Here is a 17,877-nt window from a genome sequence, read left to right as displayed (position 1 = left end):
GGATGTCCCATTAGACATTCAGGGTAAAGTTTATAGTTATTTGGCAGAAATCTCTAACCACAGAAGTCCTGTAGATATGAGTCCCCTCCTCTTGTGAAGTCTCAGGTACAGTAATCATTACTAGGACACATATTTACCCATACATTACTGATGCCTTTCAGCGGGAAAAATCCCCTCATCTGAAGGGAGGAGGTTAGATAGTCTTTCTGTTTTCTCCCAAATGTTGGAGACAGTCCCAACATGTAGTCCTGGCTACCCTTGAACTAACTCCCTACCTCTCCCTCTCCTCCTTCTCCCCCCATCTCTTAAAATTATTTTATGTATATGGATGTTTTGTTTGCATGTATGTATTTTTCATCACATGCATGCCTACTGGAGGGTGTCAGCTCCCTGGGACTGGACTTACACATGGTTGTGATGTGGGTGCTAGGAATTGAGTCCTCAGGAAGAACTTAACTACTGAGCCCTCTTACTCTTAACTATATTCTTAACTACTGAGCCATTTCTCCAGCCCCTGGCTTTGAGCTCTTGACCCCGTTGCCTGAGCATCCAGAGCTATGATAATGCCCGTTTTGATATTTCGCTTTTGTTAGGTAATCTCAAAAGAGACAATGATTTGTACAAGGTCAATAGTTCATAATCCGTGTGTGCTGAGAACTGATGTCTTCCGTTTAAGGAATCAAAATCTAGGATTCTTCTGCACCACCACAGGTTCTAATTTATATAGCACTTACTATGTGCAATGCACAGAACCAGGTCACTTATTGGCATTCAATTCTAACACAGAAATTATTGCTGCTGGGTGGTGATTTAATCCCAGCACCCAGGTAGCAGAGGTAGGCAGATCTGAGTTGAAGGGCAGTCTGGTCTACAGAGTGAATTCCAGGACAGCCAGGGCTACACAGAGAAACCCTTTTTCGAAAACTCATCTTAAAACAACAAAAGAAAGAAAAATAATTGCTAATCTATAGAGAAGTATAAATAGATAACAGATAATAGATACTGACTTGTTCCAAACACTCAGACATTAAGGGCCAAACTAGTATTAGCGTCTCAGTTGCTCAGTATCAAGAATTTTGCCAACACCCCGGGAGACACTAACTGCTGACAGTCTTGGTTCGTAAATATTCTCTTTTTCTGAGTAAACTTAAGTTTTTTTTTAGCGGGAGTGTAAAGCCTGTACGGAGCCTGCGCAATAGACATAAGCTTGAGGTGAACCTGAGGGTAAGAGGGCGGAGGTGAGAGAGAAGGCGTGGTTTTCTGCCCAAACACTTAACTATCGGTATGGTGCACGTCTGTCTAGCGGTTGGCTCATCTGAAGTGATGGACAGCGTTGATGAACTAATCGCTGCAAGATTACAACTGTTGCCAGGGTGAAGTAGGATCCACCCTTTCGGGTTTACAGATGGGAGGAAAGGGAAGTGACGCTACAGGGGACGCTATGCTCTGGGAATGTTGATGTTTTCCAGTGTGACTGAGTTCCAGGTGAAATCCTTGAAGAGGAGAGTCTTATTGTGCGCAAGACAGAGCACTCTGTTTACCCACAGTGCCAACGCCTGTGGGTTAGAACCTCGGGGGAAGTAAAGAATAGGACGGGAACTGAAAAGAGAACCTGGGACGAAGGCTGCCGACTTTGAAATCTGAGACGGAGGACTCGAGAGAGTGAGCGCTCAACCCGGATTGGCTAGTGGGTGTTGTCAAGGCATTACACACTTCTTCAATTGGCTGGTGTCTGCAATTGTCACCGAGGCGAGTATTTTGCCCACGTACTTCCGAGCAGGGGGCGGGGCTGTGTTCTGTTGCGCACGCGCACACGCCGGGAGGCCCCACCCGGTAGTTCAGAACCTCTGGAGGGGCGGGGCGAAGAGGTGCTTGTTTTGGTTGTGTTTCCTCTGAAGCCGAATCCCGGAACAAGGTAGCACTAAGCTTGGCAGGACTTGGAGGGAGAAAAGGCTACGACAAATCCGTCTTTGTACCATCCTATTGGACTTCACATCCGGGATCTCCTTTGGGCGTGACTTGCGTACTGCCTGCCGTTCTCGAACCAGTGTCCTGATCTCTTTATCCAGGCCTTGCTGTTCCCATCGTGCCTCGCGCACAACAGTAGCCCCCTCATCCGGGTTCTCTCCCGGCGTTCTCCGCGTCTGGTTTGCTGTGGGGTACTTGGTGGTGCCGCCATGACTATTCTCCCCAAAAAGAAGCCACCACCTCCCGACGCTGACCCGACCAACGAACCGCCGCCGCCCGGGCCGCTGCCCCCAGCGCCTCGGCGCGGTGGGGGTGTAGGCGTGGGCGGCGGCGGCACGGGCGTGGGCGGAGGAGAGCGCGACCGTGACTCCGGAGTCGTGGGGGCCCGTCCCCGGGCTTCACCACCACCTCCGGGCCCGCTACCGGGGCCACCTGGTGCTCTTCATCGTTGGGCACTAGCCGTGCCGCCTGGCGCAGTTGCGGGCCCTCGGCCACAGCAGGCTTCTCCACCTCCTTGTGGGGGCCCTGGTGGCCCCGGCGGCGGTCCTGGTGACGCTCTTGGTGCGACAACTGCGGGGGTGGGCGCGGCAGGGGTGGTGGTGGGCGTGGGTGGTGCCGTGGGCGTGGGCGGCTGCTGCTCGGGGCCGGGGCACAGCAAGCGGCGGCGTCAAGCTCCCGGCGTTGGCGCAGTTGGCGGGGCCAGTCCGGAACGTGAAGAGGTCGGAGCAGGCTACAACAGCGAAGATGAATATGAAGCTGCTGCAGCACGAATCGAGGCCATGGATCCCGCCACCGTGGAACAGGTAAGGGCTGGAAGGTGAGGGGCTGTTTGGCAGAAACAGCAAGTGTGTCTGCCAGACTGAGAAGGAACCCAAGGAAATACTGAGATTGGTCCAAGAAACCCAGGTCTTGTTGCTGGGCTTGACATTCTTTTCTGGTGGTTGAGGCATGATGAAATCCCCATTTCCCCCAAGGACTTGCTGTTAGGGGCGCTAAGTAAGTAAGCTAAGGTACTTCAAGATAAGCGCTGGGAGCTCCTTTGCAGTCCATATTTGTCGGTCTTGGTCCTGAGATCTCCCTCTAAGTGACTGGCATTGGGAATTCCCCAGGAGTCACAGGTAGGTTGCAGCCCTTCCTGAGAGGAAGAACTCAGGCCTCTCAAAGGGACTTAGGTTCAGTGAGTCTTCTTTCTTTAGGAGTCTGAGATTCCCTCTCCTCTCCAAAGAACTCAAATAAGGTAGTGTCCTCAGAGATACGATCTAAGCATACCCAAGAGACCTAAACCTTTCATGTAGGAAGGACATTCCTCTTTTACAGAGTTGATGGGTCTGTTCACCAGCCATGCCTCCGGCCTCCTCAGGAGTCCTAAGCCTGTATTTGGGACCTAGTCCTCCTTGTATCGTTGAAAGCTTAGAGTATATCCACATACCTTTTAGATAGTGATTCTCAAAGCATCCCTTCAGTGTTGTGAAACTATTTTTTAGGAGATAAAATTCTCTATGGCTTAGGGACAAAGGCAAAAACCAGTACCTAGAATCAGAATTGTGGATCACAGTTGGTGTTGAGGTAAAGACCTCTTTGCTTATGGACTGAGGTTTAATTACAGATGTTCCAGACAAAAGGACTTCTTAAGGACACACTTTCAGTCACAGGCTGATGTCTATGCTCTTCTGGGGGGGGTGTCATATATGTATGTCTTACCTATTGAAATTTACTTCAGGGATTCAGCATCCCATTTTCCCCTTCTGTGCATGTGGATTTCTTTGATACCCATGGGGCTGAGCTGTTACTCTCACAGGAAAAAAGCTCTCAAGTCACTAAACCCAGATTAAGTTCCTTGGAAAAAAAACTTGAGAGTTTCTCTCAGGAAGAGCTTCATCTCCTGTGGAGAACTCTCACCTATTGAGTCTAGCCTGAAAACTACAGGTCCTGTCCAATCTTAGAAACTCTAGCCTCAGGACATGAGCAGTTTGGAGACCCAGAGGCAATGTCAGAGGTCTCCCTCTAAATCTGCCTTCAAGGGTCTGAGACTTTGTCCTATGAAGGACATATAAGGCTTTCCTTAGGAACAGGAAACTCAGTGCCACTAAAGACTGTTTCTAGAGGTAATGCCTGAAGTTCCTCCTCATGGAATTTGAGTCTCTTCAGACACAGGCTGACATTTCCCACCAAGACGGAGTGAGACATGATTACAGGTTTCCCGAGGAATGGGGATTAGTCTCAACATCACATCAGTCCTTATAGGGATTGTTCTACACCTTTGGATCTGAAGCATGAATCTTTTGGGGCTGTTACCTAAGACAACTACTCTCTTCATAGGTGGCTTTTAGGAACATACGTCTCTTTGGGGTTTATTTGAACTTTGGAGACATGTGAAGGATAAGATTTCGAGGAAATTAGTTTAGGCCTCTTTCCATCTTCCTCAGGGACTGAGGCGTATGAGTCCTTGCTTAGGCATTCAGCTTTCCTCCTACCTCACTAGGTGATTCTCACCAGGGAGAGGATATGAAGTCATCTTCAATATGGCCAGAGGCTTCCTTCTTTGGACAGAGGACCTGGGTGTTCTGGATATAACAGTTCTTTTCCCTGAGGTCAGAGCCAAGAAGGCTGTCAGGTCCTGGGACCAGGAGCCTGAGGCATCCCTTGAACTGGTAGAGGTTCTGACTCTATTTCCGTTGTTGCTTCCCACTTCTGGAAATTTCTTTTACATTTTATTTCCTTTTGTCTGAATCTACTGTTCTTGTTCTTTTTCTGTCATTTCTTGCAGAACAAATCATCTGGACTCAGATGTCAGGTCCAGGAGTTATTGTTTTGTTTTTTGTTTTTTCTTCAAGACAAAGTTTCTCTGTGTATCCTTGGCTTTTCTGGAACTCGCTTTTTAGACCAGGTTGGCCTTGAACTCTGCCACCTAAATGCTGGGATTATAGGTGTGCCCATAATCACTGCCTGACTGGAGTTATGAATCCCTAGTTCTTGTAAAGTCTCTTTGCCCCTTACAAAGAGAAGGTATGTTGGTGATGGAGATGCAAAAGTTCATATTCTTATATATACCCCTTGCAGTTCCGCCCTTATATTTATGTTCATAAGAACTTGGAAATAAATCTGTCAGACTCATGAAACCTGCTCTTCCTGTGACAGGGGAGAGGCTTTCTGTTCTACTGTGGCCACAAAGGGAAGGAGGAGCTACTCCTAGTTTCCCTGCTTCACTTGGCCCAACTTTGAGCCTTTGAGGATGAGAGGAAGGGGGATATTGGTCCTGCTACTCCAGTCTTGGTTCACAGCTGTTGCAGATGCTTATAACCTAGAAGCTATTTCTGTACTGACAGGGGATGGTGATTAGATGATTAGTCTGAATGGTAAATTTGGTTCTAGTTCTATGAATATGAACTCCCGTTTTCTTTAGGATTCTCCGGGTACCTTGCGTTGGAGTCCTGGGGAAATGATGTCATAGGGTTCCTTTTTTTCAGGCATTGCTCACTTTACTCAAGCCTAGCCACTGAAAACAATGGCTTATTAAGCATCCTAAGCCAGGAGAACTCAGAGATCCTGGAGAAAGGGGCAAACATGCTGAGAAGGTGGAAGATGCTAGGTTTAGCAGTACAGTCTGTCTGGGTTCTACCTCTCAGTCCGTCATGCTTTACAGAGTGAGCTAGTACAGCTTCTGTTCTCTGCACCTGACTTATTCTCGCTAATGTGTCAGTTAGCTTTGTGTTTAAGGAATTTCAAAGCCCCCGGTTCTTGAATTTGATAGTGAATAGTGGGTATCTTTTGAAGAGGAGCTGGGTTCCTTCTCTTTCCACCTTCTTTTCCAGTCATTGAGGTTTGATGGGCAGGTCAAATCCTTTTTGGTATAAGGCTCGAAGATGTTGTGTTGGCAGTGTTGGAGCCAGCTATCAAGTTCCACAGTTATATGTGGAAAGAATTTGGGATTTGGAGCTGGAGAGGTGGAGTTCAAACTCCAGTGTTAACTTTTGAAGTGTTTTATGGATGTAGAACTCTTATTTATGGCAAAAATTCATGAGTGTTAATAGAGTGTAAACATCTAGCCTTGCCCACCTTGGCTAGTTCTTTTTGCTCAGGATGAGTAATTTGCCCCAGGACAATCTTCTCAAGTGGCTTTGTCCATCCATCTCTTGGCATCTAGAAGCTTGCCCATCTGGAATTGGGTGGTTGGCTGGTAAGGAAGCAGCATATGGTCCCTGCCCTGGCAACATGGATTTGAGTTCTCTTTCTATACTAAATGTTTGTTTGTTTGTATGTTTGTTTGTTTTTTAAGACAGGGTTTCTCTGTGTAGCCCTGGATGTCCTGGAACTCACTCTATAGACCAGACTGGCTTCAGAACTCAGAGATCTGTCCTGCCTCTGACTGTTGAGTTCCAGGGTTAAAGCTGTGCACCACCATACTACATACTGCTTGGGTCTTGATTTTTCTACCTATTACATGGGTATTGGTGAGGAGAGTGGTTGGACTCATTGCCCTGAAGGAAGGTATAATCTCATCTTTAATTTTCTGTTTTATACTCTTCTTGCCCTTTATGGGGTTTTATGTGGGACTTCTTGGCTTTGGGGATGGCTCGGGTTTCTTTATGTAATGGTCCTGGTGGTCCTTGAACTTACTCTGTAGACCAGACTGTCCTTTGAACTCAGAGAACTGCCTGCCTTTTCCTTTTGAGTGTTGGGATTAAAGGCCTATGCCACCACTGCCTACCTAGAATGTTACCTTTTAGAAGATGTGCTGTGACATTTCAGCAAGTGTTGCACTTCTTTCTTTTTGGGAGATGTTATAAGTTCTTTGGTAGTTTTTTTGTTTATTGTGATAAAACTCAGGTGTACAATTTTCTGGCGTGATGGCTCATGAGTATAATCCCATCATTGGGGGGGGTGAGGCAAGAGGATTGCCAAAAGTTTGGGGCCAGCCTGAGTCTGTCTAAAATAACAAAAGTAAAATGTGTACAATTCAGTGGCTTTCAAAATAGCCATAGAATTATACTTCAGTCACAAGTTCTATGTTTTTAATATCATAGAACCCTTTATAGCATGTAGCACTAGCCCCCTCCCATTCCTTCATCCCTTTCCAGCTCCTGGAAACCTACTAATTTTTCTGGATTGAACCATTCTGAAACAAATAGAATCATACAATAACATAGTCCTTTGTAACTTTGTCTCTTTTGGATAGCATGTGTTCAGAGCACATTATGGTATTGCATTTATCTGTACTTTATTTGTTTTTATTGCCAAGTAATAAGATTTTGGGGTTTTAATCCTCCAGTGGCCCAGAAATAGTTTTTTTGGGGGGGGGGTCTTGCTTCTCTTCTATTCTGGTAGGCTTGTGTGGGTCCTTAGAGAAGCAGTATGTCTCTGTTTCTCATTGGATGGATTGCCTGTGTTTATTACCCCTGGAGCAGAGCCAGTGTTCCTGGGTGTTTTGGGTAAGGGGGTGGTGTTGGCTCCAGGCTTGCTGGGACAAAGCTGTGAGGCCTAGAATACTAAACACCTCTTGGCCATGGGCTCTGAGAAGACATCTGTCCAATGCTGTTGCCATCCTTCCCTGTACCCTTCCCCCTTTATTGGCAGCTCTTTTACCCACAGGCTGGGTCAGCAACTTCCCAAGCTGAGAGGGAGGATTCCAGGCCCCTACTGCCTTTTAATTCTTACCCTCTCTAGGGAGGTGGCTCATACAGAATGGAAGCCTTGCTGTGTGTAGTCTCATAGCCACAAAGCCCTAGAGCTCACACACCAGAGGAGTACTACAAGGGGGTTATATTAATTTCCTGTGGTTGTTGTGACAAATAGCTATGGACTGTTTGACTTAGAAAACAGATAAATTCTGTTTTAGTTTTGGTGGTCAAAAGTTCAAAATGGGTTTCACTTGGCTAAAATCAAGATGTTGGTGTTTACTGAACATCTTTCAGCGTCTGGTGGCAGGAGTGTAAGGCAGCTGGTCACATATCTGCAGTCAGGAAGCAAAGAGGTGGGCACTGACTGGTACTCGTTGTCCTCTTATCCTTAAGCATTGGACCTCAAGCCCATGGGGGTGGTGTTGTGCTTAGGGTGGGCTTTCACTCCTCGGATAATGCTCTTGCTCTTGAAATTCCCTAAGAGGCACACCAAGATGTATGTTTCCTAGGCAATTTCAAATCCATTTGAGTTGATATGGGGCTTAATCATTACAAGTCTACCCATTCTCAACTTAGCACCTAAACTTTTATATTACCTTTAAATATCAGTATTTTACCTCTGGTCCTCCAAATCTGATAGCAGTCTCATGGTAGATACCACACTTAGTTAATCTTAAGAGTAGCCAAATTCTTAGCAGTTCTAACAATGTTCAAAAATGTTCAAGGCCTGGTGAGTGGTATATACCATTAATACCAGCACCTGGGAGGTAGAGGCAAGTAGATCTATGTAGTTCTAGGCCAACCAAGGTTGCATAGTGAGACTTAATTATGAGCCCCTGTAAAATTAACCAACAAAACAAGTTACATTATCTAATGTACAATGGCACTGAGCAAATATTCCTATTCCAGAAGAGAGGAATGAGGATATTAGCAAAGATTAGATGGAAGCAAGACTGAAACCCACCAGGGAAAACACTAAGCTCTGCAGTTCATGCCTGACATCTGGGCTTTTTATGGCATCACCTGCATTCTAACACATTTGGGCCCTCATCAGCTCTGGTGCTTTGAGCATATGTAGCCTCTATCTTGCATCAGCTTCACTCAGCCCCTAAAACAGAGGCTCTCAACCTGGGCACCAAACCCTTTCACAGGATCACATCAGAAAACTCAGATAATTACATGATGATTCATAACAGTAGCAAAATTACAGTTATGAAATGACACTGAAAATAGTTTTATGGTTGGGAGTCACCACAACGTAAGGAGCAGTATTAAAGGGTCACACATTTGGAAGATTGAGAACCACTGGCCTAAAGATTTGCTTGACAGATGTTTCTAGCATCTCCAATACCCCTTAAGGTCACCTTTGCAAAAAAAAAATCACCTTCATAGCTTCATAAAATAGCCTCTTAGGGTCTTATTGCAAGCAATCTGACCCTGCTACAAATTACCTTGGTGCATGGCTGTATGATCACCTTGTTGAATTCTGGATGTCTGAAAACCCACATGATGTGGATAATGTCAAGTTATCCTACTAGTTCAAGATGGAACCTAGTCCCCTTGGAGCGCAGGCACTGTGGTCTTTCTCCGCTTTCTAGAGTGTTTCCTGCAGTTCACTCTAGAGGCACTGCTTTTTAGACATTATATTCTTCAGCTGTGTTTCCAGGTACAGCCTGGAGCCTTTCCTGGGTAGGCAGGGTAGGTAGGGTCTTGCTCCCAAGCGATATATCTATCTATCTATCTATCTATCTATCTATCTATCTATCTATCTATATATAATCCAATACAGAATTTGGAGTTTTTCTTAATTGCCCAAATTTCATTACACTTCTAGCCACTTTGTCCAAACCAAACTGCCTTAAACTTTAAGGCATTCAAGCTCCTTTCCTCATCAAACTGCATGTTTCTATCTGTAACTTTATTTTTGAGCTAGGGTCTCATGTAGCTCATCGTGGCCTCAAACTAGGTTATGTAGCTCAGGCTGACTTTGAACTCCTGATCCTCTTGTCTCTACCTCCCAAATGTTAGAACTATAAACATAACCACCATACCCAGTTAAAACTTTAACTTGGTTTGTGCTTTTTTCCCTTACCAAACTGTACATTTTCCACCTGTTGTATGGTTTGTGTGCCCTCAGTGGATTAATGCAATAAGTAGTAACCACAGTAATAACTATAACTAGGCTTTAGTTATAGTTATGCTGACTTCAGTTTTTTTTCTTTTACATTTCTTTATGTATGTGAGTACACTGTAGCTGTCTTTAGACACCAGAAGAGGGCATCGGATCCCAATTACTAATGGTTGAGCCACCATGTGGTTGCTGGGAATTGAACTCAGGGCCTCTAGAAGAGCAGTCAGTGGTCCTTACCATTGAGCCATCTCTCCAGCCTGACTTCAAATTTTCTACAAGCAACTTAGTCCATTACTTTTGAATTTAGCCTTGCTCAACTGATCAGGTAGGCAAAATGAGCCAGATTATTTTGCCCGACTATAACCAAATGGCCTCTAGTCCTTATATGTAACATAGCTGAGATCTCTTTAACTAGGACTTTATTGTTCACATTTCTGTCTGTGTTTTGTTATTCCATGTTCCTACTAGAATAGACTGCTAAACTCTACTTTCGAACTAAAACTTTTCAGATTCTTCCTGTAACCACCTCCAAATGCCTACAAATTGTGTGGTCAGGCTTTCACAGTAATGACCCCACTTCTGGGTACTAACTATCTCTTTTCTCTTGTTGCTGTAACAGAATACCTGACAAAAGCAACTTGAGGGGTTTATTTGGGGGATACAGTCCCATCACAGTGTGCAGGGCATGGTAGTGGGAATGTAAGACAGCCAGTCATGTTGCATCAGATAAAAAGTGAAGAATGTGGATGCTCAACTTCCTTTTTTCTTTTCTCCCTTTTATTCAGCCTGAGACCCCAGCCTATACGATGGTGTCATCCGCATTCAGGTGATGTTAGACTTATCTGAAAACTCTCGGAAGGACATATCTAGAGTTGTCTCTTAAGTGATTCCAAGTCTGGTCAAGTTGAAAATAAATTACCATCCACACCTGAAATTGTGCTCAGGCCCCACTCAGTGTTCCAGTATGACTTCCCATCTGAAGATTCTGCAAAATCCTTTTAAAAACATGTTTTAGGCATTAGGTATGATATTTTCAGGTGGATATCATTCAGCTTAATCCAGATCAGGGAGGGGATGGGAACGCATTAAGAGATGTCTGGGGATGGACAGGTGCTCAATGGTTAAGAGCACTGACTATTCTTCCAAAGGTCCTGAGTTCAATTCCCAGAAACCACATGGAGGCTCACAATCATCTGTAATGGGATCTGATGCCCTCTTCTGGTGTGTCTGAAGACAGCTACAGTATACTCATACAAATAAACCTTTAAAAAAATTCTTAATAAAAGAGATGTCCTACTGCAGGGTTAAGTATATACACTGGTCTTGACATGTTTTCCACCTACCTGAAGTAGCTGGCTTGATAGCACTTTGGAAAGACATAGTTACAGACAGATATGGCACTCCTTTAATCTCCTCACTCTATATAGGCAGGCAGATCTCTGTAAATTTGAGGCCAACCTGGTCTATATAGTGAGTTCAAAGACAGCCAGGACCTTGTCTCACCCCCTCCCCTTCACTCTATGGCCAAAAGTCTAGTATCCCACTCACTAGGAAGTGTATATTCTCATTTCACAGATTAGAACATTATGGTTCAAAGCAGTTCATCACTTGGCTTTTATTTAGTAGAACTTCATTGAAACCTAAAGCAGTGATTTCATAGCCTGTTCCAACTTCTCTTAGGCATATTTTTTTTATACAGAAGATCATCATCTTTAGACAAGGAACAAACAGGGCTGGCCCAAGCTCTCAGTTCCTGGGACCAAGCTATAACAAACATAAAGGGGATACAAAGACGGGCAATCGTCTGATTTGATCTTGAACTCAGAGGTGGGAGAGTGGCAATCCTGGGAAGGGAGACAGCAGAAATCCAAATATGATGACAGCCGGGGTGACTGGACTGGGAGGGAAGGCACTTGGTTCAGTCTCCTGTTCCCACCTGTGCAAGAGCCAGCTGCTCCTCAACTCTCAGTGGCCCAGAGGCTGCTCCTGGTTAAGCCTCTGGAAGAAGCTTTTGCCAAACTCCTAAGTACTGATCATGATGGTGCAGGAGGGCTCTGCCTTGATGATCCTGGAGGAAACCTGCAGAGTCCCCAGGTGCCAGATTCATCCTGGATTCTCCGAAGCAGGAGCCAGGTGGAATCAACTCTTGGAGGTTTTACTCTCACAGCCTCTCCGCTCCCAAAGACATTTGTTGCTGTGTCTTCACCACATCGAAGGGTAGGGTAAGGTTGGCAGCCACCATTCCTGAGTTGCCACCAGCCACAAAGCTGACTCCCACAGGTCTTAGCCCATTCAGCCAGCTCTTCACCAGCTCATATTTGAGCCAGTTGAGAGCTAAGAAGGGTACACATCTCAAAGAGCTGTGGGACCCCGGCCCAACCACAGTAGCGCCAGCCACCCTGAGCCACCACAGCTTGAACAGTAGCCAGTTTGCAGTAAGACACATGGTTAGCCTGCATCTTGGTTTGCATAAGCTCCAAGGGGCTGATTACTGTCATAGTGCCCATTTGGGCAAGGTTACCAGCCACCATGAGTGCATAGAGGTCAAGGATTGACCACATAGGAAGGCCTTGAGTTGGTCATAAACAGTGAAGTAGCTAGCAGTAGCTGGCACAGTCATCACCAGGGTATTTGGGGAGGCTGCTCCACAGGGTCCTAGTACCTTAAAATCTTCACAAAGGCATCCTACGTGCCAGTGAAACATGTAGGATCCTGAAACCAGGTAGCACAGCAAAGGGCACAGGTACAGGGGCCCCAGGACACCATTGCAGTATAGGAGGCATTTCCCTGGGGATTATAGAGTGAAGGGTGATTTGGTGTAGGAGAGACTTGAAAATCTGGAGGGAGTTGTCAATTTGCTGGCTACTGAGGGTCTCTGTGGACCTTTACCACATCCATGGGTGTCACGAAGAGGGAGGTGACCACAGCCCCAGCTTCTGAAGCCACCATTTGCTTAAGGGGACTAATGCCCCCAGGATCCTGATCATCCATCTTGGAGTTTCAATCCTGGCTCTGAGCTGGTTCTTAAACCATGCCAGGGGCCTGGCCCATAGCGATTCCACAGCTGGTGCAGGGTCTGTGTGTGCCTGCTTCCCAGAGCAGGCTTTTAGGCTTTTAAACAGGGTCCTCCCTGTCTTAGCTCCTGGGATTTGGTACTATGGTGCCAGAGAGCTTTGTCCAGTCCTTTTGCTAAGGCTTAGAGATAAGAAGAGAGAGACTCTGCTCCAGGATTGGTTTTGAACATGTGAAGTTCAGGGCTGAGACTTGTTCTTTTTGGATCAGGATACCAATACAGAATAAGTCTACAGATTGTTGAACTATTCTCCAGCCCTTTAGGACTTCCTAAACATTTTCTTCCCAACATGAGAGAGGGAGGGAAACAGCAAGCTAGATTCCTATCTTTTCAAACTGGGATACCAAGGCCAGTGGGTGCTTAGTGATCCATCCTCTAGATGCAGGCCTAGATTCTACTCAGTTACCATAAGACCCACACTCTACTTGTGCAAAAAGTCTGTCTAGTCAGACTTCCTTTATTTTTAGGCACATCAGAATTTCTCTAGGACCTGCTACCAGGTATATGTCACTGCTCATGGTGTCTCTACTACTTTGCTACTACCCTGAATGTGGGTAATGCTTCCTGCCACTTGAGTTGCAGTGAGGACAATGAAATGAGGTTACTTTTGTATCTGGCACCTGGCATAGGACAAAACATTCAGCTAATATGAGTTCACCCTTTCTGGCTTTTCCCTGCTTAGCTGCCTAGTTTTGCTTGCATCTTTGCTCTCCTATACACATTGTCAGGCTTTGAGCATCTCTTGTGTTTGGTGGCAAAATGATTCTCATCCACTTATCAAGAAAGTATTGATCCTTTGCTCAAGTGCCAGTCTTAATGTCAGGTAAGGTTTTTTCCTGTTTCACAAAAGCCATGGAACATCTTGTTTTTCAGCCCCACTCAAACTGTATGTTGTCACTGCATATTTCTTTACCCCTCCCGTCAAAGTTTATCAGGATAGAGACCAAGTCTGATTCATTTTTCTGTCTTCATTGTCTAACCCAGGATGACTCATATTTTGTTAGACAATTAACTAGGAGCCCCCTTTTTCTCTTATCCCTAGTTCTATCTCTATCTCCTTATACTTGGGAGAACACTGTTCTCCCTCTTTTAGCTTCCTTTTTTTAAGGTGTGGGGTTATAGTTAAAAGTTTCTCTTCTGGACACCCCTTGATTGGGATAGTCTTTGTGGTTCTGGGAGATGGCTAGCAATGTGGGTAAGAATGAACTTAAAAATAACTAGGGGCTGGAGAGATGCTCAGTGGTTAAGAGCACTGACTGCTCTTCTACAGGTCCTGAGTTCAAATCCCAGCAACCACATGGTGGCTCACAACCATCTGTAATGGAATCCAATGCCCTCTTCTAGTGTGTCTGAAGATAGCTACAGTGTACTTATAATAAACAAACGAATCTTAAAAAAAAAAAGGAATAACTAGTTAGTGTGCTAGTGCACAGCCTTCAGGGCAGAATGAGCACCTGGGCTGCTGGAAGGTTGTGTACAAACAGATGGGTTTGTTTTCCCTGGGGAAGCACATTAAAGGTTTACAGGTTTATTTGTCATCTCTGCAAATGAGTGTAGTGGGCCAGAGGGTGGGGCTGATTAGGTTTTCCCTTGTCCATCTTCATCCTCTGTCTAGGACTTTCTGAAGGTATCTCCATTGTACATCATCTCTTTGGGGGGAAAGGGGCTGGCCTCATCTCTGCCTCCCAAATGCTGGAATTAAAGGCATGTCCCACAATGCCTGGTTTGTACATCTCTTTTTTAAAGATTTATTTATTTATGCATATGAGTGCGTATCTGAATGTATGCCTGCATGACAGAAGGCATCAGATCCTTATACAGATGGTTGTGAGCCCACATGTGGTCGATGGGAATTGAACTTAGGTCCTCAGGAAGAATAGCCAGCGCTCTTAACTGCTGAGCTACCTCTCCTGCCCTTGTCCATCTCTTTATGTTGGTCTTTTTACTTTTATGTTTAGTATATGCTATTACAGAGCCTTTTTAGGTCCTGGCAAAATTCCTGTGCTCTTGGCAGATGTATCAAGTAGATCAAGTGTTTTTCATTTTTGTAGCTGGTATGAGTTTAGGCAGCTTCCCTACAACCAGGAAACAATGCAGTGATGGAGCTGGCTGGGTTGAAAACCAATGATTTAGACCTCCAGACACTGTGCCTACTCTGGCTTTTTGAGGAGATAGATTCTACCCATTTTCTGTAGTGGGGTACAAAAATGGCTCTTTGTGGTTATCTTGAGCAGGGAGCCTATAAGTTTCTAGGTAGGGTAAAGTCCCCTAGGAACAGGCTTCCTATTTTGTAGTGCAGCTTTGTTGCTAGGTCAAGCTGTCTGCTTCTGGCAGCCAGCAGAGGGCGTGAGGGGCCTGAGAAAGATCTGCTTCGTTTTGAAATTGAAATGTCTTAAACTGTCAAGGTGGTTGTTGTTGTTATTGTTATTATTATTATTATTTTAATCTAGAAGTATGAATTTGTATAGGTTCATTAACCAAATACTTTGGAATCAAATGTGATTTGAAATTTAGAAACTTCAGAATTTCAAAAGTTTCCTGGTATTTATACTTTGTATTATATAATACTTTAACAGAGACTGAAGCAGCACCTCATGGTCAAATGCCTAAGTGTTTGTGCTTGAATATGTTTGAGCCTTCACCCTCAAGTAGGGTATTTGGTATTTTCCATTCAGGTTATGATAGGGCATGAATTAGATGGAGACTTTTGCATTTTCTATATTTTTTCAAGTCTTTTGATGATCAGAGTATTTAGAGATTTGGAATTTTGGATAATGAATTGTGTATCTATTGGAAAAGGCTAATAAAATTTTCTATAGCATTAATGCTTAGGGATAAAAGATTTTATTTAGCTTGTGTATGTGAGTCCACTGTAGCTGTCTTCAGATACAATGTCTTCAGAAGAGGGCATCAGATCCCATTACGGATGGCTGTGAGCCACCATGTGGTTCCTGGGAATTGAATTCAGGACCTCTGGAAGAGCAGTCTGTGCTCTTAGAACCACTGAGCTATCTCTGCAGCCCCTAGGTTTTTTTTCAATTTTGTGCTGTATATATATTTGCATACATATGTAGAGACTTGCTTAAGTATGTATATATAAGTGTGCTTGGACACACTAGAGATCATATTGGTTCACTTTCTGCCTTACATAACATACTTTAGAATTTCCTGTGTTTATAGGTTCAAGATCTGGGTTCTGGTTAGTTACTGTCTTCAACATCTTTCCAGGGTGAAACTTCTTGATAGCGTACCACATTCTCCATCTAGGCATTTATGAGGTCTATATCCCTGGCTGCCTGGGCAGGTCTTGCAAGATTGAGATCAGGGATCTAAAAGTGGGTGAAGTTTCTGTTTTCATGGAATCTGGGGCCTCTCTGGGATTAAAGTCTTGTTCTTGTCCATTGCCTGAGTCTCCTGCTTTGTGGCCACAGAGTAGTCAATAAGGGTTGTGAATTTCCAAGTATCTTTTGGCCAATCATCTGGTCCTCTCAGGCACTTGCTGGACCCTGGAGAAGTGCTATGGGCTTCCCTGTTGCTGATCTTTCCACTCTTTCCTTCAGCAGGAACACTGGTTTGAAAAGGCCTTGCGGGACAAGAAAGGCTTCATCATCAAGCAGATGAAGGAGGATGGTGCCTGTCTATTCCGGGCTGTTGGTGAGTCTCTGCCTGGGTTCTGCGGGCTGAGGGGCTTAAGGCTTCTGAGCTGTGTCCTAATAGTTAGTATCACTCTTTGCTAGAGGTCGCTGCTTGATATTTAGGATAAACAGGCACAGAGCTCGGATTGTGTTAAGTGAGTAATGATAATAGCAATAGTAATGACAAAGGTACATCACTATTGACATACGGCTCTGCCAAGACTCAAGGAAACCCACTTAGTTATTCAGTCAGTTAGATATTTAGTTGGTTGGTTAGTTACTTTTCCTTTTTTGTTTTGTTTTTCAACTCAGTGTTCTCTGTGTAGCCCTGGCTATCCTGGAACTTGCTCTGTAGATCAGGCTGGCCTTGAACTCAGAGATCTGCCTGCCTGTGCCATCTGAGTGCTAGGATTAAAGGTGTGCACCACCACCACCTGGTGTGCAAACCCTTTTATTATCCCCAAGTCTAAGTGAGCATGGGACTGAAAAATGTCTCAGAAGTGGGGAATGGGCTATACAAAAGTATGTAGAATTGGAATTTTGTATGTGGATTAACTATTATATTGTCACTTTGGTACGTGTGTATCCAGAGATTTCTCTGGTATGGTGTATTGGGGATAGTGTATTTAGTGCCTGTGTTTATGCCTTTGTGTGTGAGATTGGGTATGGTGAAGCACACCTTTGGTCACAGCATTTAGGAGGCAAAAGCAGGTTGGATCTCTTTGAGTTCAAGGACAGCCTGATCTACATTGCAGGTTCCATGACAACCAAGACTATATTTGTCTAAAAAAATCTTAGATCTTTACAAATTTCTATATTAGAGTTTTGTCTTTTAACTTGCACAGAAGTAGAAAAAATAGTGAACCCTTTCAGATTTAGTAACATAGCTTCTCAAAGTGATTATCTCTAGTCCAGGCTGGCCTGGAACTTGAAATAAATTGCTCTTCAGCCTCTTAAGAGCTGAAATTGTAGGTGCGAGTCACTATGCACAGCTAAGAATTGGTAAAATTTTTAATGATTTATTTATTTATATGAATACACTCACTGTAGCTGTCCTCAGACACACCAGAAGAGGGCAACAGATCCCATTACAGATGGTTGTGAGCCACCATGTGGTTGCTGGGAATTGAACTCAGGACCTCTGGAAGAGCAGACAGTGCTCTTAACCTCTGAGCCTTCTTTCCAGCCCAGTAAATTTTTTTTTGAGACTGTTAGTACTAGCTGTTCTGGAACTTTCTATGTAAACCAGGTTGGCCTCAAATTCTCATAGATACCTGCCTGTACCTCCCAATTCCTGGGTTGAAAGGCATGCATATGTGACTGTTCCAGCTCAGAACTGGTAATTTCTTGATACTGTCTGCTAAGTCTGAGCTCTATCTTTGAGTTCCTTGTGGCCATGAATATTTGACCAAACATGTAGTTGTAAAATCCCATACTGACATGAAGGGAGAC

At 44.6% G+C, this 17,877-nt stretch overlaps 1 protein-coding gene and 1 pseudogene across 6 annotated transcripts in view; one reads left to right on the top strand and one right to left on the bottom strand.

Moving 5' to 3' along the window:
* Nucleotides 1-1,429: 1,429 nt before the first annotated feature.
* The window catches only part of OTUD5 (OTU deubiquitinase 5), a 32,852-nt gene continuing 16,404 nt past the window's right edge, over nucleotides 1,430-17,877 (top strand). For 2 of the 5 annotated variants that reach the window (XM_080910984.1, XM_080910983.1), the window contains exons 1-3: nucleotides 1,430-2,529; nucleotides 2,659-2,771; nucleotides 16,351-16,444. In XM_080910984.1, coding sequence (XP_080767110.1) covers nucleotides 2,178-2,529; nucleotides 2,659-2,771; nucleotides 16,351-16,444 — 559 coding nt within the window. In that variant the 5' untranslated portion in view covers nucleotides 1,430-2,177. Of the gene's footprint in view, nucleotides 2,772-16,350; nucleotides 16,445-17,877 lie in introns of all 5 variants that reach the window. The other 3 variants (XM_080910981.1, XM_080910980.1, XM_080910982.1) reach the window with 2 other exon arrangements.
* LOC308414417 (mitochondrial glutathione transporter SLC25A39-like) lies at nucleotides 11,683-12,708 on the bottom strand (annotated as a pseudogene). The gene has a single exon. The product of its transcript is annotated as a mitochondrial glutathione transporter SLC25A39-like (transcript).

This window comes from Micromys minutus (assembly GCF_963924665.1).
Source record: "Micromys minutus genome assembly, chromosome: X".
NCBI classification, from domain to species: Eukaryota; Metazoa; Chordata; class Mammalia; order Rodentia; family Muridae; genus Micromys; species Micromys minutus.
Note: the sequence above shows the minus strand (reverse complement) of the source record. Positions and strands in the feature narration are given on the sequence as shown.